Consider the following 22,857-nt stretch of genomic DNA (forward strand, 5'->3'; position numbering starts at 1 on the left):
GAACAGAAGCATAAGAGAGATTCAACAACACAAGGGAGGTTCTCATTGCTGAGATGGGGGAGGGCTGTCACAGGGTGGAGACCTCTGCAAGAAGGAGCTAAGCATGGTCCTGGCTGTCAGCTGGCAAAAAGACAGGGACCTTAGTACTACAGTCTGAAGGAACTGAATTCCGTTGATAACCTAGATGAGCGTGGGAGCACATTCTTCCCCAGAGTCTCCAGACAAAAGTCTAGTCTAGCTGATGCCTTAACTTCGGCCTTATGAGACCCTCAACATGAATCCTTCTGACCTACTGAACTGTGAGATCATAAACATGTATTGTTTTGAGCCACTAAATTTGTGGTAATTTGTTATACAGCAATAGAAAACGAATCCAGACTTTGGTCCACAGATTCCATTTCTGAACATGCTACGGCTCTAGCCCATTCTGAGAACAAGCCTCAGGAGGCAACATAAGGACCAGATTGTGGTTCTGGGCCCATCCCTTCAGAGCACAAGTTTCCTATCTGCAAAATGGGTGGATAAAAGGAGAAAGGTTGTAGGAAAATACTTCTATGCCAACAAGTCTTTTCAAATATCTGATGTATTATTTATCACAACACCCATGCCAATACCTGCAGAAGAGGAACCCAGACACAGTCAGGAGGAGAACAGTAACGGCTGGCTCACCTTCCTCAGGCCAGGAGTGTGGGTTGCTGGAATAAAGATATGCTCCTTCTCCTCCTGTTAGAAAAGTGCCCAGGAAACAGGCATCCCCCTTTAAAAACAAGCAATCACAAAAAGTAAATGATTTATAGCATAAACATTCACAGAATCAAAAGTTTTGCCCATTTGTCTATCTACAAAGCTGCTTAGTAGCCTCAGATATACCCAATTTCTTCCACACCTCTGGCACTGCCTGGCTCTTTGTCATGTTACTGGCATTCTTGACCTGTGCCGAAGAAAAGAATGTGAGGTCCTCTCTGAGTCCAGGCACCAATGCTGCTATGCTTGTTCATGCTCCAGTGGATTTCTAGCCACTAGAAGCAGTTCTCCTTGGCCCAAAGCCTTGACCTCTCAGTTCTATATGTCTAGGTCAACCTAAGATCTGCTTGTAATAGTACAGGGAGATTAAAAAAAAACACACCAGAGGCACCTGGATAGGTTGGTCAACTGGGCGTCCAACTCCTGATTTTGGCTCAGGTCATGATCTTGTGGTTCGTGAGATACGGCCACGCTGGGCACTGCACTGACAGTGCAGAACCTACTTGGGATTCTCTCTCTCCCTCTGCTCCTCCCCTCACTCGCACTTCCTCTCTCTCTCAAAATAAATAAATAAACATTAAAAAAAAAAACCCACAACACACCAAAAGGCCTAAATGCCAGAACAAATCCCCTCTAACTGTGCATCCCATTAAATGGTTATTTAAAACAATTTTTTTAAGGTTTATTTTTATTTATTTTTGAGACAGACAGAGCATGAGTGGGGGAGGGGCAAAGAGAGAGGGAGTCACAGAATCTGAAGCAGATTCCAGGCTTTGAGCTGTCCGCACAGAGTCGGACAAGGGGCTTGAACCCATGGACCACGAGATCGTGACCTGAGCTGAAGTCAGATGCTCAACTGACTGAGCCACCCAGGCGCCAGCTCCCCCTACTTTTTTTTTTTAATTTTTAATGTTTGTTTATTTTTGAGAGACACACAGTGTGAGCAGGGGAGGGGCAGTGAGAGAGAGAAATGGTTATTTCTAGAGCTTTGCCAGGAGGGGAAGAATGCAAGCAGGAATTGAGACAGAGAGGAACATATCCTTCAGATCAGCTCTACAATGAAATATTCCAAATTATCTTCATAAATTGTTTACATTTCATTTTGATATAATGTTAACATTAAGAATAAAAAGGCTGCTTACCTTAACTGCTTGCTGGGTTTTCTCAGACAATTTTACTTCATTATCTTCTACCTGTATCCAAGAGGAGTGCAAATTTTCAGTTTCCTACTTCAAGGGTAAAATTCTGCTAGGTTTCCCCCATGTTCAAATATTTCCAGGAGACAGGGCAGCCCCTCGACCAAATCCCATGCTCTCAGGCCCTGATGGCTGGCAGAGTTGGCTGGCTGCCAGTCATCAAGTCTTAGAGCCCAAAGCCATGGTGGGTTCTCTCACTGGGACCTGAGGTCCAGCTAAATGAGCCTACAATATGTGGAAATGATGTCTTTGTCTCCAATTATATTTCAGGGAAAAACAACTATTTGTAAGGATGAAGGGAAGAGAACATATTAAAATATTTTGAGTGCATTCTCCTTTAAATGTGTTCATCTCTGAGGCTGATTCTTCCCTTTCCATGTCAGAATTGTAGAAACAATATAAACAGAGTTTAAAATAGGTACTTAGACCATTACTTCACTCATTACTGTCATACTTTCTGTGTCCCACGGCACCACAGTTTCAGACCAAGTCCCACTGGTGCAGATGGGACCCTTCCACATGTAGAGAAATCATTGCTGTAAAAACTCAGCAGCAACCATTCTGACCAGAGAAAGGAGCCACGTGATCTATTCCGCACTATCTGTGTGACTTTAGACAGGCTGGTCAATTTTTAGCCTCAGTGTCCTCATATGGAACATGAAGGTGTTAATGTCTTTCTTTCAATAATTTAACAGGGACCGAAATCATTTAGTTCCTTTCGTATGGCACTTTCCCAAGATTAGGAGAGAGTTAAAGAAACTAGGTTCGTTTGCATAAACACAAAGAGCTCAGATAAAAACTTCCATTCCTGAACAACAGCTGGTTTAGGATCTGACACCCCACCAGGGACCTAATGAAGAGGCTCTTCTTCAGATGTTCTCCCCGATTTCTCCACATTTAAGTCCACTTCCATTGGATGAATAACACTAACCAGCCAGGAGCAGAATCTGGGTATGGCGGCTGTCAGGACTATGGAGCTGGTTTCTGTGGTAACAGTGCCATCTGCAGGAAGACCACAGACATGCTAGTTACTGCTCACTACCTGGCCCACCTTGTAGGCCCAACAGCTAACACCCCCTCCCCTTCTCAGGAGCGAGGGATCCTCTTATTAGTATACAAAATCTTATGCCCTCAGAAATTGAAAACCTCCTCATCTGGGGACAGGGAGACTAAGAGGGGAGGAATAAAGTTTTCCCTGTGATATTAACTCTATTACTTTTCTTACAACAAATAGAATTACACATTTAAATGAAGAGTCCTGGGAATCAGTCCTTTTTATCTACACTTTTAATTTTTATCAAGGTAGTGCAAAGGTTAAAAAAAAAGGATCTAATTATTATTTAAAATTGTTTCTTCCTAACTACCAATAAGGCTGTATATGTGAAAATAATGTTATATATTAATGTTAATAACACATTATGTATAATTAGATCACAATATACAATAATGTATAATTATTATATGTGATTTATATATACATATGTACTATGAAATTATATATAACTTATTTTGCCAAAACAAACAAAAAAAAACTCAAGTTTTGCTTTCTAAAGACCTCTTATAAACACTTACCCTTTTCTTTAACCAAGATCTGAGATGTCAAAAAGGATTCTGAGAAGACCACAGACCCTAAGCACCCCCTTCCTCCCAGCAAGTCAGGAATGTCATAGACAGTCATACAAGCCTATATCAAATGAGAAAACAGAGTTAGGCCAGTTGTCAGTTTTAAACTTTCAGGGAGAGACCTTTAAGAAACAGACCACAAAATGCTGCTTTAAGGCACATTTCAAAACAATACTCAAGAGTTTCTAAGGAAAACGAAAGTTATCCTGAACTACATCTCAGAACTGGGAGAGAACCTCAGCATTACCCAGGCATCTCTGCAACTGCCGCGGCATCAGAGACACACTTGGGCTAGAGGAGCATTTTTCTTTTAAAGTTTATTTATTTAAGAGAAAGTGTGAGCAGGAAGGGCAGAGAGAGAGGGAGACAGAGAATCCCAAGGACGCCCTGCACTGAGAAAGCAGAGCCCAACGTGGGGCTTGAACTCACAAACTATGAGATCATGACCTGAGCTGAAATCAAGAGTTGGATGCTTAACTGAATAAGCCATCCTGGAGCTCTGGACCAGTGGAGTATTTTTATGTTTCTTCTATAAAGTCCCTCAAATTGTCTATCTTCCCTAAGAGAAACATAACAGCCTTCCTTCTTAATTGTGATGAGGCCCTGGCCTCTCAGAGTTGAGGGCGTTTCTTCCAGGGTTTTTTTTGTACCCTCGCGTACTCTTTACATCCTGGCACATCAATACGCTCACCAACTCCTTTTTTGGTTTGGGCTCAAGTTCTGGACAAGCCTGGAAAGGTAGTCAATCATTTAGTACACAAGTCTTCATGGATATTTCTGGGTATATACTGACACCTGCAAATGCTTCTTTCACTACCAAGAAAATTAAAAGAAAACTATATAAGTTTTTATGGCAAGATAAAATAGAGCCTTCAGCAGGCTGGAAAAAAATTGGAGCAACAGAGTTCTTGAATATCTGGTAAGTAAGTCCTAATTTATATTAAAACTAATGAAAATGGAACAATTCGGGGGGCGGGGGGGGGAGGGAGGAATCTAGCAGAAGAAATGCAGAAAATAGTATGAGCCAGAGCCAGGGTCTAGAAAGGTTGAAAATCTGGTGAGGGACATGATGAGTGGCACAAGGAGCCCTCTCAGGTACCGTCTCCTCCTGGTCTGACGTTGCTGAATGAATGCCCAGGTGCAGAGCTCCTGAAGCAGAGCCCACCTTCACACATCTTTGTCCTTGCCTGGGACCCCTGCACCACCCTCAGCACAGAGACAAAAGAGACCTGGGGCTCTTGAAGAAATTGCTAGATCCCCAAACACAAAAAAGCAGCAGAAGAGTTGAGGAAAAAAACAGAGTTAAAGCCAAAGTTGTTAATTTCTCATGTCATCATGAAAAAAGAATGTACAAAAGTGACAGGTAGGCTTTTATAGTTTAGTTAACTTTTCTTTTTTAAAATAAATTTTTGTTTAAAATAATTTTATTTTTTAAAAAGAGACAGACAGAGAGAGAAACAGAGCAAGAGAAGGGGAAGGGCAGAGAGAGAGGGAGACACAGAATCTGAAGCCAGCTCCAGGCTCTGAGCTATCAGCACAGAGCCCAACACGGGGCTTGAACTCATGGAACGTGAGATCGTGACCTGAGCTGAAGTTGGATGCTCAACCCACTGAGCCACCCAGGTGCCCCTCTTTTTTTTTTTTTTTTTTTTAAGATTTATTTTTAAGTAATCTTTACACTCAACACTGGGCTCATACCCACAACCCTGAGATCAAGAGTCACACACTTCACTAAGCCAGCCAGGCGCCCCTGTTTTAGTTAGCTTTCTGAGTAGGTCTGACAACTGAGGTTTTTTATCTTAATCTGCTCCAAAGAATTTTAAACATCTAACGATACAAAACCTTCCTGGGCTATGTGGTCTCTCTTAAGTGGCAATGAGAATACCACTTTGGTTCCTAGATCAATCAGGAAGACAATTCTGTGGGTTATACCCAATACCTTACTTTCATATTTGGCTTCTGATATTGAGGAAGGGGAGAGAGAAAATTAAAAGGCAGAACCTCATCTCAGCCTGGAAGGGAGGACAGGATTTGGACTGAAAACAACAACTTCTCTCTTCTTTCTTATTTCATTAGCGGCTGCTGAATGCATACTTAACACAATAGTATGATTCCACTGGACTCCCGACTACCTTCTATTGTGCCAAGCACTTCCAAAGCACTGCACGACAGTCTAAGTAGAGAAGTCAGGGCTTAACGTCTGGCAAGGAGATAAAGTACTATCACTTAATATCAGAAAGCATTTCCTAGCATCTTGATTATGTCAATTAATAAAATCTAAACAAACATCAATACGAAATGGTGACAGATAGAGGGAACAGATACATTATAAAAAGAGAAATTACAACCTTAAAGTTACCCCTCTTGTACTACTTTTTAAAATTTAATTTAATTTTTTAATTTTTGAAAGACAGAGACAGAGCAGAAGTGGGGGAGGGGCAGAGAGAAGGAGACACAGAATCTGAAGCAGGCTCCAGGCTCTGAGCTGTCAGCGCAGAGCCCGGTGCAGGGCTCAAACCCATAAATCGTGAGATCATGACCTGAGCCAAAGTCAGATGCTTAACCAACTGAGCCACCCAGGCGCCCCATGTACTACTTTCTTTAGATAACACTACTGTTTTCCACTGGTGATGGTGGTGGGCATGCATCTGCACAGAATCATCCACACCTGTGCACCAAGTTCCTGGTGACTAAAAGCTCACTGGAATTAAGGCTTGGGCAGTAGCCGTAGAACAGACTCAAGGCATAATCTGTGCCCATATCTATTTCAACCAGACTCTTGGCTGGATGGGCCACTATCCTCTCACACGTTGCTTGCCGATCATCTACACATCAGGATGCACTGGGATAAACGGAGGACTTGGCTTGTGACCAGGAGCAACTAATCGAGAAACTGCTCCCCTAGGCCAAGCCAGTCAGCTCACCTGGGGACCTATATTTCTACATCTGTAAACCATCCAAATGGCCCATCAGTGTGCTCCCAGCACATGGGTCCGTAAGTTGTGCTCTGACCACCCTTTTCACTGGTGGCTTAGGCCCCATTTTGTTGTTGTTGTTGTTATCTATTTGTTTTTATTTATTTTCACAGACCCCTGTTAATAAGGGCATCAGCACAGGCTGTGGAACACAGAGAAGCCACTGAAAACTCAGCCTGTATTGAGGCAGGCTTGTCCTCTGCTCACATTTCCATATGAGGTCAGAGCAATCACAGTCACTTAGAGGAAACCTTCCTAACCTTAGGAAGAAGTGTCTGTCCTAGCCTCCAGCTAAGACTCTGGACCCTGGGAGCCTAGGCATGGGGGTATGATGTGGTGGGCCTGGCACAGCTGCCTGGGCACCCTCAGAAAGCACAGGCTCCCCACTCCCTCTGCAGCTGAAATGCTCCTGCGAATAGACCAGTTTCCTCAGGTAAGGGAGGGACTGCCCAAGAATCCCACATCCTCCTATCTCACCCCTTGCAGATGTCCCTCTAGAGGCCATTCTCTGCCAGCTGACTTAAAACAGCTCTGCTTACCGTCTTCACAAAATATAAGCTATCTTCACTGTCCAGAGGCACAATCCTAGAGGAGGAAAGAGATATGTATTACATTTACAATGTTCTCTTTTCTCAACTTGGCGGCAACCCACAGACCTAGATTTCTTTCAGGGCTTTTCAAGGCACTGGGTTGCATGTAAGTAGAATTAGTACATAGGCTGCTGGAGGGAATCAGGTCCACCTCCTACCCCATGCCCGATGCTTCAGTGGGAAGCACTCAGGGCAGAAAGTCTCAGATGAATGTAGCCAGCCCCAAGCCCAACCCTGGCATAATGCTGTTGCCAGGTGTGGAACTCTATGAAGACCACCCACATCAGCAGTTACAAGACAGCCTCTCTCTTCTTCTTTGTTCCTAAAACTTGCCCCAAATGAGTATGCACCACAAACATACACTTACCTTCCGTGATTATTCACAGCATGTATATGAAAAGTCATCTTGGAGCTGTAGACCCAAAACAAAAGAAGTCAGTCTGCTCCTGGTGACCACAGCATTGGTGCCCTCCCCAGACACCTACAGCTGCAATGCACCTGTGCTGGGCCCTCATGGCACCCTTCCCAAGTGTGGGGCCAGCGTCTCACTCGTCATAGCTCTTCCTCTGTGCAGATTCTCAGGGCTACCTTGACTCTTGGACAGAGCACAAGAGAACCATGTGACAGAACTACGGTCTATTGCAGACTGGGAAGACCCTCTAGTGGCCCACGGCCTCCTGCCCCATAGCTATGACAGCTGTGACATATTGTCCTAATCCTGCTCTTCTTTACTACCTTTGGGTCAAGCTGCCATCTCTGCTCAGAGCCCAAGCAGAGGCCAAATCCTGTGTTCCTCTTGGGAGATGGTTTGCTAATCTGATGTAGTGTGAGGGTACTCAGTAAAGTGATCTTGTGGAGAGAAGGGAGTGGGGCTCCAGATGGAGGGCTGGCCATGGGAGACGCTTCTCCTATTGCCCGGTATTCGTTCCTTGCCAATCCTTCCTCCAGCTGGGAGGTATACCCGGGGCTAAAAGGCCTTGGGGTTGAAAGGTAGCCTGTCCTGGAGAGGCTGAGTGGCCTATGCAAGGCCCTGAGGAAAGGAGAAAATGAATAGGCCAGCTGTGTTGATGGTGACACAGAAGAGCCCCATGCAACAGCAGCTAACGTTTACATGCCTAGTCTTTCAGCACAGTGGGAACATGAGGAAACAGATGTTCAGAGAGCTCCTTGTCTTGCCCAAAGTCACAGAGCTGGAAAGCAAAGGTGCTTTCTCAAACTCAGGTCTTCCAGGAACAGACAATCCAGGCCAGTGCAAGGCCTTAAGGGAACGAACTTCTTCTGTCCCCTTCCTCTCAGGGCCTGAGCTACAAGATCCAGAAGACCCACAGGAAAGGAACCTTAAGCCTTGCACCAAAGAGATCTGGCTCTTCCCTCCACTCCTGGAGTTACAGCGATAGAACTCTTGTTAGATCAATTGACTGACTTATTGTTCTCAATACTCCTTCTCACTACCCAGGGCTATAGATATAAGAAAATGTGGGGTACAGAGATGAGGCACCACAGGGCACGTCCCATAGAGTTCTTAAAGAAATTCCCCAATGTTGGGGTCTTCGGTCTCCTTTGCAAAAAAAGTGCACCTAGTGGTCCTCATATGGTACAGAGGGTTAGGCGGAGTGGGTTCATGAAAGTTTTGCTATGGACACAGACCACACAGAGAGCCTCTGTGATGTGCCAGGAGATGTGTGATGCTTAGACTGCCAGCAAGCCCAATTCCCACAGCATCTAGCCCCTGAGGCAGGGCGATGACACCGGCTGACAATGATGACATTGACACCGGCTCAGGGTGTCAATGACCTGAGAGGGCAAGGAGGCCCAGAGCCAGGCTCTTCTAAGCAGTGACTGCCTTCTCGTGCCCAGGGACCTCGACCCAACAAGCTTCACCTCTCATGTCCCCAGCTTCACCTTTCTAACTTGTGAACCTGGGTCCTTCAGGTCTCCGACACCTCTGGTATTGATCTGCCTCCCCTTCAGTCATCAGGAATGTGTCTGACTCTTTCTCATACAGTTCCTCCATCTTAGGCTCCTTGGCCTCTCAAAGCCCTGATCTTGAGTTTCTCCTTCACACATCCCCTTATTTTACTAGAACGTTTCTCAAAGAGAAGGTGGAATATCAAATACAAGGGAGAAGAGGGTCTTTATAAAATGAACATTAAAAATAATTCCTTATATAAAATAGCAGTCATTGCTTACCGTAGGCCTGCCTTAAACTGTGTTAAATCAAAGGAATCTAACCCGGATCCCAGGGTCTGCTCAGCTACCTCCTTGGCCTGTAAAACCAATGACAAAACAGAGACAATGAGCTTTCACAGCAGGAAAGAGTACACATCACTGATGGGAAGTACCCTTCTAACATTTGGCCAGGAGAACACTGTGCCCCTCCCCTCTACATGACTGCTTTGTATACATCAATAGATCAAAGTGGAAACATTGTGTTAAGGGAAACAGGTGCCTGCTTTCTTTGGGCTGGGTTCACAGGAAACACTTCATTCAGGCAGGTGGGCACTGGAACTTGATCTGCTGGGAACTGTAACCAGCTGAGATGATGCCATTGTGAGGTCTGGAAAAGTGTTTTCTCCCCCCCTCTCCCCTGGCCTTGAGGGAGAGACTACTGCCCTTGGAGTTTCTGTCAGATGCTAAGAATATTCAAATACCTAGATTCACAAAAGATCAGTTAAAAAAACAAAGGTATGAGAACTGATAGTGCCTAAACTTTCAGCTAAAGGGTTGAGAAATCCCAAGTTGTGCCAGGGATTCAAGTTCAGTGAGGAGGGGAGATAGCAGGGAGCTGGTGACTACGGCTACAGTGTCTCTGGTATCTACATCATACACAACCTTTCCAATGTCAAATGGCTTCCTTCAGGAAAGGTCCTATTGGCATTGGGAGGCATCAAGCCGACTCTTCTCATCTCCTTACTGGGTCAGATATAGGAATCCAACTCAGCAGGGCAGGTTAACCGCAAAACAGCAAGGAAGAGAACGGTCAGAGAACGAGAACACATGTGCTTGTCTAGGAAAGGCAAGTAAGATTTTCTGATCTTTAGGTTTTTTTTTTTTTAACACTAAATTATAGGAAATCACACTATATAGTTCAAAACAAACTTGGGGAGCCTGGGTGGCTCAGTCAGTTAAGCGTCTGGCTCTTGATTTCATCTCAAGTCATGATCCCAGGGTTGTGGGATCGAGCCCTGCATCCGGCTCTGCACTGAGCATGGAGCCTGCTTGAGAGTCAGTCTCTCTCTCTGTCCCTCTCCCCCACTTGCATGCTCTCTCCCTAACATTAAAGAATCAAACTTACCTAACTTTATATTTTTCTTTATTTTTAACTTTTAAAAGGATTTTTTAAAAGCTATTAATTAAAACACTATGCTACAGAATGATTTTCTTTAACACAAAGATCTACAAAGATCTACAAAGAAGTGCTGATTAGTGGTCCTTCGTAGGACAAACGACACTTCGGTCACAGGCAACAGAAGCCCAGTGCTCTCCAGGCATCTCTGTGTCTGGTGCCAGCTCCACCGAGGCCCGAGCTCACACAAAACTGAGTAGTACCAGGTATCCAAAGCCAAAACAGATGGATAGGAAGTTTTACATTGAAATAACTACTAAAGAAAGAGAAACATGGTATTTAAATTACCTTTGTTAGACTGGAAGTTTTAGCATAACATGCAATGCCAGCCAAAACAGCCTCAATAACAGCAGCATACACCTGGGACAAGAGCCTACTTTAGAACAAAAAAATATGGGTTAACTACAGCATCATAAGGTTTCAATAAACGCTGCATGCACATAAATGACATTCCCTAAGGAACTGAATGAGAAAAGTGCAAAAACAGAACTCATTGATTTCTAAACCTTTTAAAGCCATGTGCCCCATACCTGAGATACACTTTGCTCTTATGAAACCATGACAGAAAAGTCAACTCTTCTTAATTCTGCTCAGAAGACCAACCTTCCCTGTTTGTGATCCCACAGAAGAGAACTCTATGGGTTCCCTAGCGCCTTCAGTGTCATGGTACAGACTTTGCTTTTCCAGGACCAAGCACACCACACCTTCATGTCATCTTCTCCCAGGCCTGCTGTGGGCTGGCTGTTACTGGAATCTCAGGGTAGGAGACCTCAGGGGCAAGAGAGATTACTAGAGAAGATGAGCTCCACCTAAATTCAAATTCTGAGCTGCAGACCACTTTACAAGTAGCTTACCTGCTCTAGAGAATAGAGAATGTTTCTGAGGGGAAACATTCTCTTCCTAAAGCCTCCCTGCTCCCTGCCCGCCAATCTTGTTCTTTCTCTTGGACTCCTCACTTCCCAAAGTGATTATAAAGTTTTTTTTTTCCCAAAGTGATTATAAGAAGGTTTCTTCCTTTGCCAGACTGAGACTGCTATGAAGGTCCCTAGAAAATCCGACACTGGTTCTTCTTAAGCAAAAATTTTCAATCTCCGTATTTTGGGCCAGATAATTAATTCTTTGTCATGTGGTCAGTCCTGTGCACTACAGGATGTTTAGCAGCACCCCTGGTCTCTATCCATTAGATGCCAGCAGTACCCCAGTTGGGAAAACAAAAATGTCTCCAGCACTGTCAACCATCTCTGGGAGTCGGGGGTAGGACTGGGGGGAGAGGAGCAGTAAAATTGCCCTTGGCTGAGAATCACGCTTTAGGGGAGGGAGATCCAGGATCTTATCAGGATAATTACAGACAGAAGGGGTTCATTCACAAGGCCCTGAAATGCAAAGGAGGTGCCTGGCAAGAAAGTGATAAAGCCTTGCCTCAGACTACTACAGAAAAGTCTATTTTTATGCCTGAGAATCTCTTAACAGGTAAAGGAAGGTGACAGGAATTGGAAAGCAGGAAGGAACACAGAAATGATCTGATCTAACTCCTCTGACAGAAGAAGCAAGTAGGGCCTCTGAAGGTGGAATAAGTTGTCCATGGAACAGAAAACGAATAGCAGACTTGAATTCAGGTCTGATGCCAGCCTGGTGCTTTTCTACTGTGCCATGTCATACTGCCAACTTCTTTAATTTCCTCTTTGGCTCCTGCACCACACCTCTACATTATAGGTAAAGGATTTGAGTTGGGTAGAAGAAAAAAAAAAAGAAAGAAAAAGTATACATAACAAAATGATAGCTCCAAGAATCAGCATATCCTGAAGACTGTTGGCCAGGCCATGAGAGAGGGATCCATCCTGGTATGAAGTAGGCCTGGCAGGGACACTGACAATGAGCTTGGCCACTTCCAGGTAAAACCACAATCCTCCACACTTAAACACCAACACCAAAGACATATATAGGTCTTCCTCCTTTCCCCACCCAGCTTGATTCAGACATCATTCAGTACCAACACTGTTCAGGTCTCCCCACTCTTGGCCTTCTCCTATACAGACCCTCAGATAAGAGCTGAATGCAAAGGTACCTGGTTATGGACTCAAAATGGCCTGAATGGGAGGACCGAGATTCATGACAAGGGAAGAGTCTGCTCCATGCCTAGATGGCACTGCTGTTGCCTTCCCTAGGACTCCACAAGGCCCAAGTTCTACCAGCTCTGTGATTCAGTAAGTCTCCTGATATGGGCCCATGCACCCCTCAATACCAGTCCCTGAAACAGGGCACCAATGTATTTGGTTTAGGAAAAACGCCAAAGATCCAGAATGAAGATCCAGTGGCTAAGCACAGGTGGCATAAAAGTATCAGCAGATACAAAGCAAGATTATATATACCCATCAACGTATGAGAACGCAGTTGACTTGCTGCTAAAGTGCAGAAAATCCACACATTTAAAAACTGCACAGGGGCTCCCGGGTGGCTCGGTCTGTTGGGCATCTGACTTTGGCTCAGGTCATGATCTCAAGATTTGTGAGTTTGAGCCCCGTGTCAGGCTCTGTGGTGTCAGCTCAGAGCCTGGAGCCTGCTTCAGTTTATGTGTCTCCCTCTCTCTGCCCCTCTCCTGCTCGTGCTCTCTCTCTCTCTCTCTCTCTCTCTCCCCACCCCCTCTCTTAAAGAATAAACAAACATAAAAATTTTTTTTTAAACTGCACACACATTGGGGTGCCTGAGTGGCTGAGTCAGTTGAGTGTCTTCTTGATTTTGGTTCAGGTCATGATCTCATGGTTTGTGAGTTTGAGCCCCGCATCGGGCTTTGTGCTGATATTGTGGAATCTGCTTGGGATTCTCTTCCTCTCCCTCTCTTTCTGCCCCTCCCCCTGATCTTACTCTCTCTTAAAAACAAAACAAAAGGGGCGCCTGGGTGGCGCAGTCGGTTAAGCGTCCGACTTCAGCCAGGTCACGATCTCGCGGTCCGTGAGTTCGAGCCCCGCGTCAGGCTCTGGGCTGATGGCTCGGAGCCTGGAGCCTGTTTCCGATTCTGTGTCTCCCTCTCTCTCTGCCCCTCCCCCGTTCATGCTCTGTCTCTCTCTGTCCCAAAAATAAATAAAAAACGTTGAAAAAAAATTAAAAAAAAAAAAACAAAACAAAAAATAAAATAAAAAATAAAAAACTTCACACACATTAATTACCACTATACAAAACCTAAATGTAGAATTTTTAAACACCCAGAAAGATACACAGTAAGATATTAAAGGGTAGTGCCAAAGAGGAGGAATTATAGCCGATCTTATTTTTCTTACTTTCTTTTCAGTTTTCCAAATTTTCTGTAGTCTGACTATATTCCTCACGTTATATTTTTTCCAATACACTTTAGTGTTTCCTACCCCAGAGGGGTAGGGGTAATTCTGGGAACTACTATAGCCTGAGGATCATATATTTATAAAAAGATCCTTAGATGATTCTCTGTGGCCTGTCACTATTGGCCTTTGGGAAGCACTTGTCTAGACCATAGTAGTTTATGTTGGAATATTTAACTAGGTAATAACAGAACTCTATTATGTATTTCTAAAGGAAAATTCCTTTTTGGAATTCAGTAGTTCCAGCATTGTTATGGATTGAATTGTTTCCTTCTAAAATTCATATTGAAGCTCTAACCCTCAATGTGATTGTATTTGGAGATAGGACCTTTAAGAAGGTCATTAAAGTTAAATGAGATCATAAGAGTAGAGCACTAATCCAGTAGGACTGGTATCCTTATAAGAAGAGGAAGAGACATCAAAGACTTCTGTTTCTCTACTAGAGCACAGAGGACAGGCCAGGTAAAGACACAGCAAAAAGTGGTGGTCTGCAACTCAAGGAGAATGGCCTCACCAGAGACCAACAATGCTGGACCTAGAACTTGGACATTTAGCCTCCAGAACTGTGAGAAAATACATTTCTGCTGTTTAAGCGACCCAATCTCTGATATTTTGTTATGGTAGCCCAAGAAGACTAACACAAACATTAATGAGTTTATTTCTTATCTTTGGTTTCCTGTTATATGTGGGGGGAGAGAAGTTAACACTAGGACCTTTCTAAAGTTGCACAGCCTAAGTTCAGATCCTAGCTCTGATCCCTAAGCCTGAGAGTCAACTCCAGAGGAAACACTGCTCAGACCAGATGGGGTTTCACAGATTCTCCCAATGCATTTTAGGATGTTTTATTTGTGGGAAAGCCTCTGATAAAAAATGTACTATGTAGAAGACATAGAAGAGTCAGGCCATTGAAATGTATGGGTGTGCAGAGAGGAAGTCTCTGAGTTCTGGAGAGAGGAGCACATATCAAAGACAGCAGGACTCCATGCTGAGGGACAGGGGCTGGGAACTAAAGCTCTGCTCACTACTTCACTCTGCTCACTCCCACCCATTGCTGATCTCAAAGTGGGACAGCCACTTCTTCAGAGTAACTCAACTTTGAGAAAGAAAAAATAAGACAGAGGGACACTTGGGCGGCTCAGTTGGTTGGGCATCCGACTCTTGATTTTGGCTCGGGTCATGATCTCACGGTTTGTGAGTTCAAGCCCCGCATCGGGGCTCTGCACTGGCAGTGTGGAGCTTGCTTGGGATTCTGTTTCCCTTTCCCTCTGCCCCTCCTCCACTTACTCTGTATCTCTCTCTCTCAAAAATAAATAAAAATTAAAAAAAAAAAGAAAAAAGAAGATAGAAATGAAGACTTACATTTGTTCAGTTTTCTTGGGCAGCTTACTCTCATCACCTGTGAAAAGAGAACCATGAATTAAGTGTGACAAGATCACAAGACATGCAAACATTTCACAAGGAGACTACAATTTCGTAATTTGAAGATGTCAAGAATTACATTTTTTTTTCTTTTAGGTTAAATACAGTACAAGCACACACAAGAGAGAAACCCAGCTTCGCCCGGTATCCTCCTAGTCCTTCACTCCTGACGCTGATTTTGTCACCACTAAACACCAGAGAAGACATGGGGAATTTCAGGCTCTGGAATGTTTTTGCCTTTGTTTTTAATTTTTTTAATTAAGAGGTATAATTAAGTAGGCTCAGTTCTGACTCTTTCATTGTCTCCTTAATTAGCTGACCCTTAATTATCATGCTTCTTTCAGAATCTTCTGGCTTATATGGCAACACCCAGGTAAAAACCTGGTTTCTGCTATACCCTCTGTGGAACAGTGCTGAGATCCTCATTCATTCTAGAGGTTCTTCTCTATACCTCTTTGGATGTCTGCAACTTCTAGTTACCCTAGCAAGGAGAGCAGCTCTAGTGGGCCTAACCTTTCTGGATGGCCCTGCAGCATGGAACACTTGCTCCTGTGAATGTTCCCAGTCCACAGGTAGCCTTCTACCATGGTCCTTCCTCACAGAACAGCAGGCATCTGGCTGAGTCATCCAAAGTCCCACTGTAGCCCACACCTCCTGCTATCCCCTACTAGGACTTACTCATCTTTGCCTTCCCTCTGACACTGAGCACATGGTCTCACATATGGTTAAACTATATACATCCTGAGCTGATAACTGTTCCTCCTGAAATACATTCTTTGAGACATGTGTTAGGCACATCAACTCTCCTTCTGGAATCAGAGAGGGAGTTGGAGGCTGACAAAGTGGGTATCTTAAGCTCCTGAGGAAAGCAGTAAACTGTGAGTCCACTTTCATCTAGTTCATGGGAGAAAGTATTCATTAGGTAAGTTGATGAGATGATAACTTACAAGAACTTACCCAAGTAAGGAACGTGGGTAGCTCCAAAAAAGTATGTTCTTGAACAGGCAAGGGGCCCCTTCGGTGAGACACACTGTACTACCTGGATGTCAGAAAAAAGTAAGAGTAAAAAAGGAGCAGGGACTTAGGTGTGTACTGTTAGAGAAATGAAAAGTGCATAGTTAATGGAAATCAATTTTATTTCACCAACAGCTGATTTATTATTTTTTAAAGGCACAGAGGAAAAGGTCACGTTTAGCTGTTGTTTTTCCAATGGTATTTTGTGTGTGTGTGTGTGTGTGTTTTTAACCTTGGCTACATTGTGAGGTTGCTGTCGGGTCAGCCCATGATGCTAATGAATTCACATCTTAGAAGGAAAAGAGGAAATATGCTTGGATTTTGACTTCCATTAATAGTCTAGAACTTTCACAGTGAGGACCTTGGCCAACATGACAGGCAGATGTGTGGGGGAGCTATAAATTCAAAGAGGGTGCTCCCCAGGTCCCCATCTTCATTTGTATTTCATCTCTATACACAGGCCTTGGAGAAAAGAAAATAAGTTTCCTAGATTTAAAAACTCTTATTCTTCTTTGTTTAGTTCATTTATACAAAAGTAGATAAAGATGTCCTTTTCTCTTGTGAAAATCCAGCATCTCATCAGGGTTCCCAGGATATCAGGTATAAAACAACAACAAAATAATGCTACTATAGGAGCTAAAGGAAAAGAAATTAGCACAATATATTAAAATAAAATAGCAAAATGTGACACAAATATTCCTTCTACTCCAACGTTTAAGGAAGTCACAAGAGAATGCATGGCATTTTTTCTGTAATATTGTGAACACCGTGAACCCAAAGATTTGTACTAAGGACTTGTTATGACTACTCTGTAATTCACCATCATGAACATGATCAATATTGCCATGATCCCAAATAAAAATGCATGTACATATTTCTAATTGTTGGTTAATGGACATATTTCCTCAATAAAACATGTTCCCTGGACTCCAAATTTCTCCTAACTCAAGTTTTTTTTAAAGATGCCATGTGTTTCAAACCAGCTTCCTGAGATTATATCATAAATTTGTATAAGTAAATTTCACATCTAATTTACTGATACATTAAAAGAAATCAGTACAAGAGAATTTACATATATAATGTACAACTACTCAGATAATCTGGATTTGCATGTTTTACCTGTCACTGATTAATCTGTAAATTATTCATAAATGGCACAGAAGTGGAAAGGGTAAGTATGTTACACTGAAAAAGAGATGAATGAAGATGAAAGGTCATAATCGCAGACCCCCCACCTCCATCCCAGGATCAAATCTCATATAAGTTCCTTGACCTCATTAAGTTTCTGAGTTTATAAAATAAAGGTCCCCAATTATTATAAAAAGTTCTACAAAGAACTTGGAAAATTAAAAAAAACTTAATAGATTGTTTTGAAGAGCAGTTGTAGGTGTACAGAAAGAATTAAACCCACAAGTGTGTGTGGCCCTCCCTACATTCTGCAGGAGTCTTCCTCTCTCACTCTAGTCCATATTCAGCCTCCAGGAGTTCATCAAAATTGTTATTTACATGTGGCTTCTGCTCCAGGTAAGCAGACATTGGCTGTGACTCTCTCGACTCACCGCTCTATGTTTTGGAGTGTATTTGCCTTGAGACTTCAGTTCTTTGATGAGCCCAAGAAAAGTTGTTGGTTTTAGGTTTTTTAGCTTTTTTCTTGTAAGGGTGGGAGAGATGATTTCTAAGCTCTTTATGTGTTAGCACCGAAAGCGGAAGTCTACCCTGGATCTTACTGAAATCTTGCACTTTAGTAGCCCTTCTTTGACACTGCTTCTGTGGGTGAATAGGGGAGCACACTGCTTTGTTACCGCCTGGTAGGAGCGTTAAGTCCAGGTTCTCCACACAGACTCTACTGACACCCAGAGTGTGTGTGTGTGTGTGTGTGTGTGTGTGTGTGTGTGTGTGTGTATGCGCACGCTCGAGAGCGTGTGCTCCTTGTTACTGCTGGGCAGAATAGGAGTTTAGGTTCCCCAGTATGCCTCTAGTGACACCACCCTGGCTTGGGAGAGTCACAGACACTATGGGTAAGTGATGGCCTTGTTATAGCTGAGTGGTGGTGGAAGTCCTGACTCTCCACTGGCCTCCAATGATACCACCCCAAGAAGAACACCTCGTTACTGCTGGATAGTGGTGTACATCCAAGGCTCCCCTGTCTCCACTGATACTGCAGGGGGAGGGAGGGTTCACTGGTGCCCAGTGGGGATGAAAGTCATGGCCCCCTACTGGGCCTTCTCTAATACTGACAGGGGTGGGGGTAAGGTAATGGTGTCCTGTTACAGCCTGGCAAGGGTGGATATCTAGGCTCTTCACTCAACTCTTGTTGGCAGGGGTAGATGGAAATATTTTCTGAGGGGTTTGGCAGGAATAGAATAGCTGTTATCTAAAAATTTTCTTTTTTTTTTTTAATTTTTTGAATGTTTATTTTATTATTTTTTGAGAGAGAGAGAGCGCGCGTGGGAGCGAGTGCGAGCATGAGCGGGGGAGGGGCAGAGAGACGGAGACACAGAATCTGAAGCAGGCTCCAGGCTCCAAGCTGTCAGCACAGAGCTTGACACGGGGCTCAAATCCACAAACCACGAGATCATGACCTGAGCCGAAGTAAGACGCTTAACTGACTGAGCCACCCAGGCACCCTGAAAGTTTTCTGTCTTGTTAGGCTGTCCCCTTCCTAGTCCTTCCACCAGAGAAAAGAGGCTTTACTTAGGGCTTTCTAGGTCTGTGCCTATTGGCATTTCTGGGTTGTCAGCTTTCCAATATCCAGTCTGGGATATATAGGCAAAAAGGAAGCCCAGAAAACTCACTGCCATTTTGTACCTTTGGTCCTAAGGTCCTCAGCCAGCCTACTTCTTCTACCCTCCTATGTTTCTTTTATATATAGTGTCCAGGGTTTTCAGTTGTACTTAGCAGAAGGAATAGGAAGAAGTAGGTCTACTCCATCTTCCCAGAGGCAGAAATCAGCTAGTCTCCTTAAGTTTTAATTTAACATGTAGAGTCAACAAATAAGATTACACAAAGAAGCCTATGCCATTTGGCATTTTCTGTATATTCCAAGGGTGCTCTGGGGGGTTGAAATGAGGCCTGAGCCCTCCCATTACAGGGCAGTAAGATCCTGACAGCATATCTATTCGAGCAGCCCTATGTTCCTGACTGGCTTGGAGGCAGATTTGAGGTTTCAGTCCAGAGAGACTAGGTCTCATGTTCTCCAGTCAAAACTAAACAATAGTACCTACCTCCCCAGCTTTCCTGATTGTCAGGAACATTCTGAAAATAATCAAAATTCCATGGACTTTTATAATCACTAGAGTCTCACATTTCAGTCTAATGTTTCCTTTAAAAGAACATAGTAGACAATTTACCACCAAATGCAAAAGTCTTCTCCCTGGCACCCTCAATACAAGAACAGTGACCCTCAAGGTTTATGTCCTGAAATGTAACAGTTAAGACAAAACAAACTTAGGCTTGGATGACTCTATTTCCAAGTTAATTTAAAATTCTTATTCTATTGACAATACTACTATGACAACTTAAAGAGTCTGGTTTGTGGAAGTATTTTTTAACCTTTTTCCTTCAAATATTTAAAAATTAACTATGATGTTTTCAAATTATACCTAGTACTTCTATAAATACAGTCAGTTTGCAATCACTTCACTCCAAAAACAACTTCAAGTTCAAGGTTAAATCAATACACTAACCAGAAAGGTTACCCTTAACTTCCCCTCTTTCCTATTTAATAATAAAACCAATTAAACACCAGGTAGTCAAGCCACTCACCATGTGTTTGGCAAAGCTCCCACTGGGACCAGTGCTGCGTACCAGGTGCCCTTCAGAAGGGAAGTTAAAGTTGCCAGCGTTCAGGTTTTCTCGTGTGGAGTGATTACCAAAGAGAACGAATGGCTGCCTATTAGGGCTAGAGTGGCAAACCAGAAATGTGGTTAGAAAAGAGATTCCTGGCTAGGACAATTTCCCAGTGAGTGGGTTCTTGGGGTTTTCAGAGTGGTGTCCTGCGGTCTGAGCAAAGTGGTCAATACAGCCCCCCTAACACTCCCTACTGGGTGGGAATGGATGCCAGATGTCTCTGACTCCTCCTACTGACCCATAGAGATCATTTAGGGACATAACTAAATCCAAGCCAGGTTTATATTTTCAGAAAAGCTTGTCCTACTTCTTAAGGAGAAAGTTTTGTAAGTCTGCTGTCCATGGTGCAGAGATGGAGCAAGAATCCAGTTTCACACAATAGCATTTTAGTGGAAACAAATTTTAAAGGATGATAGCAGTTGTGATAGACTGTAGGCAGGCAACAGAGACATTAACTATTTGGAGTAGCCTTTAGGATGGGAAGAGGAGAGTAGGGCTACGAATGTCCTCACTACCACATCCACCTGACTTGCATGTGTCCCCTTCTTCTGTCTCCTCTCTTGGTTAGACTTGTCTTTTTGTGGTTTTTTTTTGTTGTTGTTGCTGTTACTTCCTTTTTTCTCAGCCCACTTCAACTGACCCCCTCAGTCATTTCACTCAAATTACTCTTGCAAAAGTCACCAAATGACTTTCACGTAGCAAACAGCCAATCCACTAGGCAGCCTTCAGCCTGCCCCTCCTTGGTCTCTCAGAAGCACCGGACACCCTTTCCCTGCAAAAACTGTTGCTTCTCAGTCTCCTTCATCAGCCATTCTCCTCTTCTATCTGTCTCAGAATATTCCTAGGGTTTTACTTTCAGCTATCTGCCTCTCCTCTCCTCTTTCATGATCTACCCCACTATACCTGTTCCCCTGGAATCATTATCCATCCAGGGACTGAGCCAGACCTGAGAGGCCCCCTTAGGCCTCCTTAACTTCTTCTGCCCCTAACCCTCTAAATCCAATCAATCAACTCACTAGTTGTCCATTTCCCTCAATCCACATGGTTACAAGCCTCGTCGATGCTGCCATCATTTCCTCCCTAGATAACTAGAATGCTTCTGCACAGCTACCCTGCTTCCACTCTCGCTCTCCTACAGTGTCTTCTCCACAATGCAGAGAGCACAACCTTTTACACATGCAAAGAGTGTAATGTCTTTATGTTATTTTCAGGAGGACTGAAATCTTTCACATGGTGAAAGATGATCTACATTCAACTTCTTTGGCTCCATGAAAGGCCACTCTCCTCCAACTCCTATGTCCCACCAAACTCATCCTCTTTTATGTTTCTTATGTTCTCATCTCAGGGTGCTTTTCTCCCTTTTTTTTTTTTTTTTAAAGATTTTACTTTAAAGTAATCTCTACACCTCATGTGTGGCTTGAATCCACAACCCCAAGATGAAGAGTCACACGCTCCACTGACAGCCAACCCAGGAGCCCCTCCCTTAATTACCTTTGCTCATCATTCAGATTTCCTCCCAGAGGAGTCCATGCTCCCAGCTATGGTCTTCACAGTACCAAGTTCTTTTTTCCTTTATGGCACCAGAGTTTGTAATTATATTTTTTTGTGAGGTTGCTTGATTAAGGTCTTATTTCTCCACCACACTATATACTCACTCCATGAGGGCAAAGACCATGACTAGTTTATTTTTGAATTTTAATTTTTTAAAAATGTAATCTCTATGACCAACTTGGGGCTCAAAATCATGAACATGCTCTACCAACTGAGCCAGCTGGGCATCCCCGTGGCTGGTTTACTTTTTAACCATGTTTCTCTTGTTTAATATGTCATATGTTCTCAACAACAGTCAGTGACTAAAGGGTATTTTTATTTTCTGTTATTATTTTTTTAATGTGTATTTATTTTTGAGGTGGGGGAGGGGCAGAGAGAGAGAGGGAGACACAGAATCCGAAGCAGGCTCCAGGCTCTGAGCTGTCAGCACAGAGCCTGACATGGGGCTCAAACTCACAAACCATGAGATCATTACCTAAGCCGAACTGTGGGACACTTAACTGACTGAGCCACCCAGGCGCCCCAAGGGTATTTTTAAAAAATAGTTTCTGCTGTGTATTGAATGTATCCCCACAAAATTCATAGGTTAAAATCCTAACCCCCAAAGCGATGGTATTAGGAGGTATAGCCTTGGGGAGGTGATTAAGCCATAAGGGCAGATCCCACATGAATGGTATTATAAAAAAGGCTCTTATAAAAGAGGTCTGAGAGATCCCTTGCCCTTTCTGCCATGTGAGTTTATAGTGAAATGAGGAAGCAGGCCTTCATCAGACACTGGATCACACAGTGCCATGATCTTGGACTTCCTAGCCTCCAAACTGTGGGAAATAAATGTTTTTTGTTTATAAGCCACCCAGTTCATGGAATTTTTGTCATGGTAGCTAAAACAGATTAAGACAGTTTCCTTTATCCCTGATCCTTTCCTTAAATTGCCCTTAGTGTGTGTCACGTGGAAAAGTGTTTACATTTCTTTGAATTATTCTTAAAAATACCTCCTTAAGCTTCAGGCAAACAGGGGCTCTTAAAAGTAAACATAACTGATTTTTCTTCTGAAGCTTAATTCAAGTTAAGTGACTCTTCAACCAGTGTAATCTGTCTCATTTCACATTGGATTGGAATTAGGAAATAAAAGAGAGGAAAAATCTACTTTGATCTACTTTGATCCCATCCCAGGCTGGGCCCTCCGGATTACCATGACAAACAGAGGTGCTAAAGGAA

General features: G+C 43.5%; 1 protein-coding gene across 3 annotated transcripts in view; it reads right to left on the reverse strand.

Moving 5' to 3' along the window:
* DNAAF9 (dynein axonemal assembly factor 9) overlaps positions 1 to 22,857 on the reverse strand; it is a 127,892-nt gene that overhangs the window by 58,386 nt on the left and 46,649 nt on the right. For 2 of the 3 annotated variants that reach the window (XM_042980827.1, XM_042980826.1), the window contains exons 10-20: positions 20,005 to 20,140; positions 16,183 to 16,264; positions 15,166 to 15,202; positions 10,763 to 10,850; positions 9,319 to 9,395; positions 7,496 to 7,540; positions 7,078 to 7,123; positions 3,513 to 3,624; positions 2,872 to 2,942; positions 1,887 to 1,937; positions 670 to 757 (exon numbers count right to left, since the gene is read on the reverse strand). In XM_042980827.1, coding sequence (XP_042836761.1) covers positions 670 to 757; positions 1,887 to 1,937; positions 2,872 to 2,942; positions 3,513 to 3,624; positions 7,078 to 7,123; positions 7,496 to 7,540; positions 9,319 to 9,395; positions 10,763 to 10,850; positions 15,166 to 15,202; positions 16,183 to 16,264; positions 20,005 to 20,140 — 833 coding nt within the window. The remainder of the gene's footprint in view (positions 1 to 669; positions 758 to 1,886; positions 1,938 to 2,871; positions 2,943 to 3,512; positions 3,625 to 7,077; positions 7,124 to 7,495; positions 7,541 to 9,318; positions 9,396 to 10,762; positions 10,851 to 15,165; positions 15,203 to 16,182; positions 16,265 to 20,004; positions 20,141 to 22,857) is intronic. The other variant, XM_042980828.1, reaches the window with a different exon arrangement.

The sequence above is a fragment of the Panthera tigris genome, chromosome A3 (genome assembly GCF_018350195.1).
Source record: "Panthera tigris isolate Pti1 chromosome A3, P.tigris_Pti1_mat1.1, whole genome shotgun sequence".
Classification (NCBI taxonomy): domain Eukaryota; kingdom Metazoa; phylum Chordata; class Mammalia; order Carnivora; family Felidae; genus Panthera; species Panthera tigris.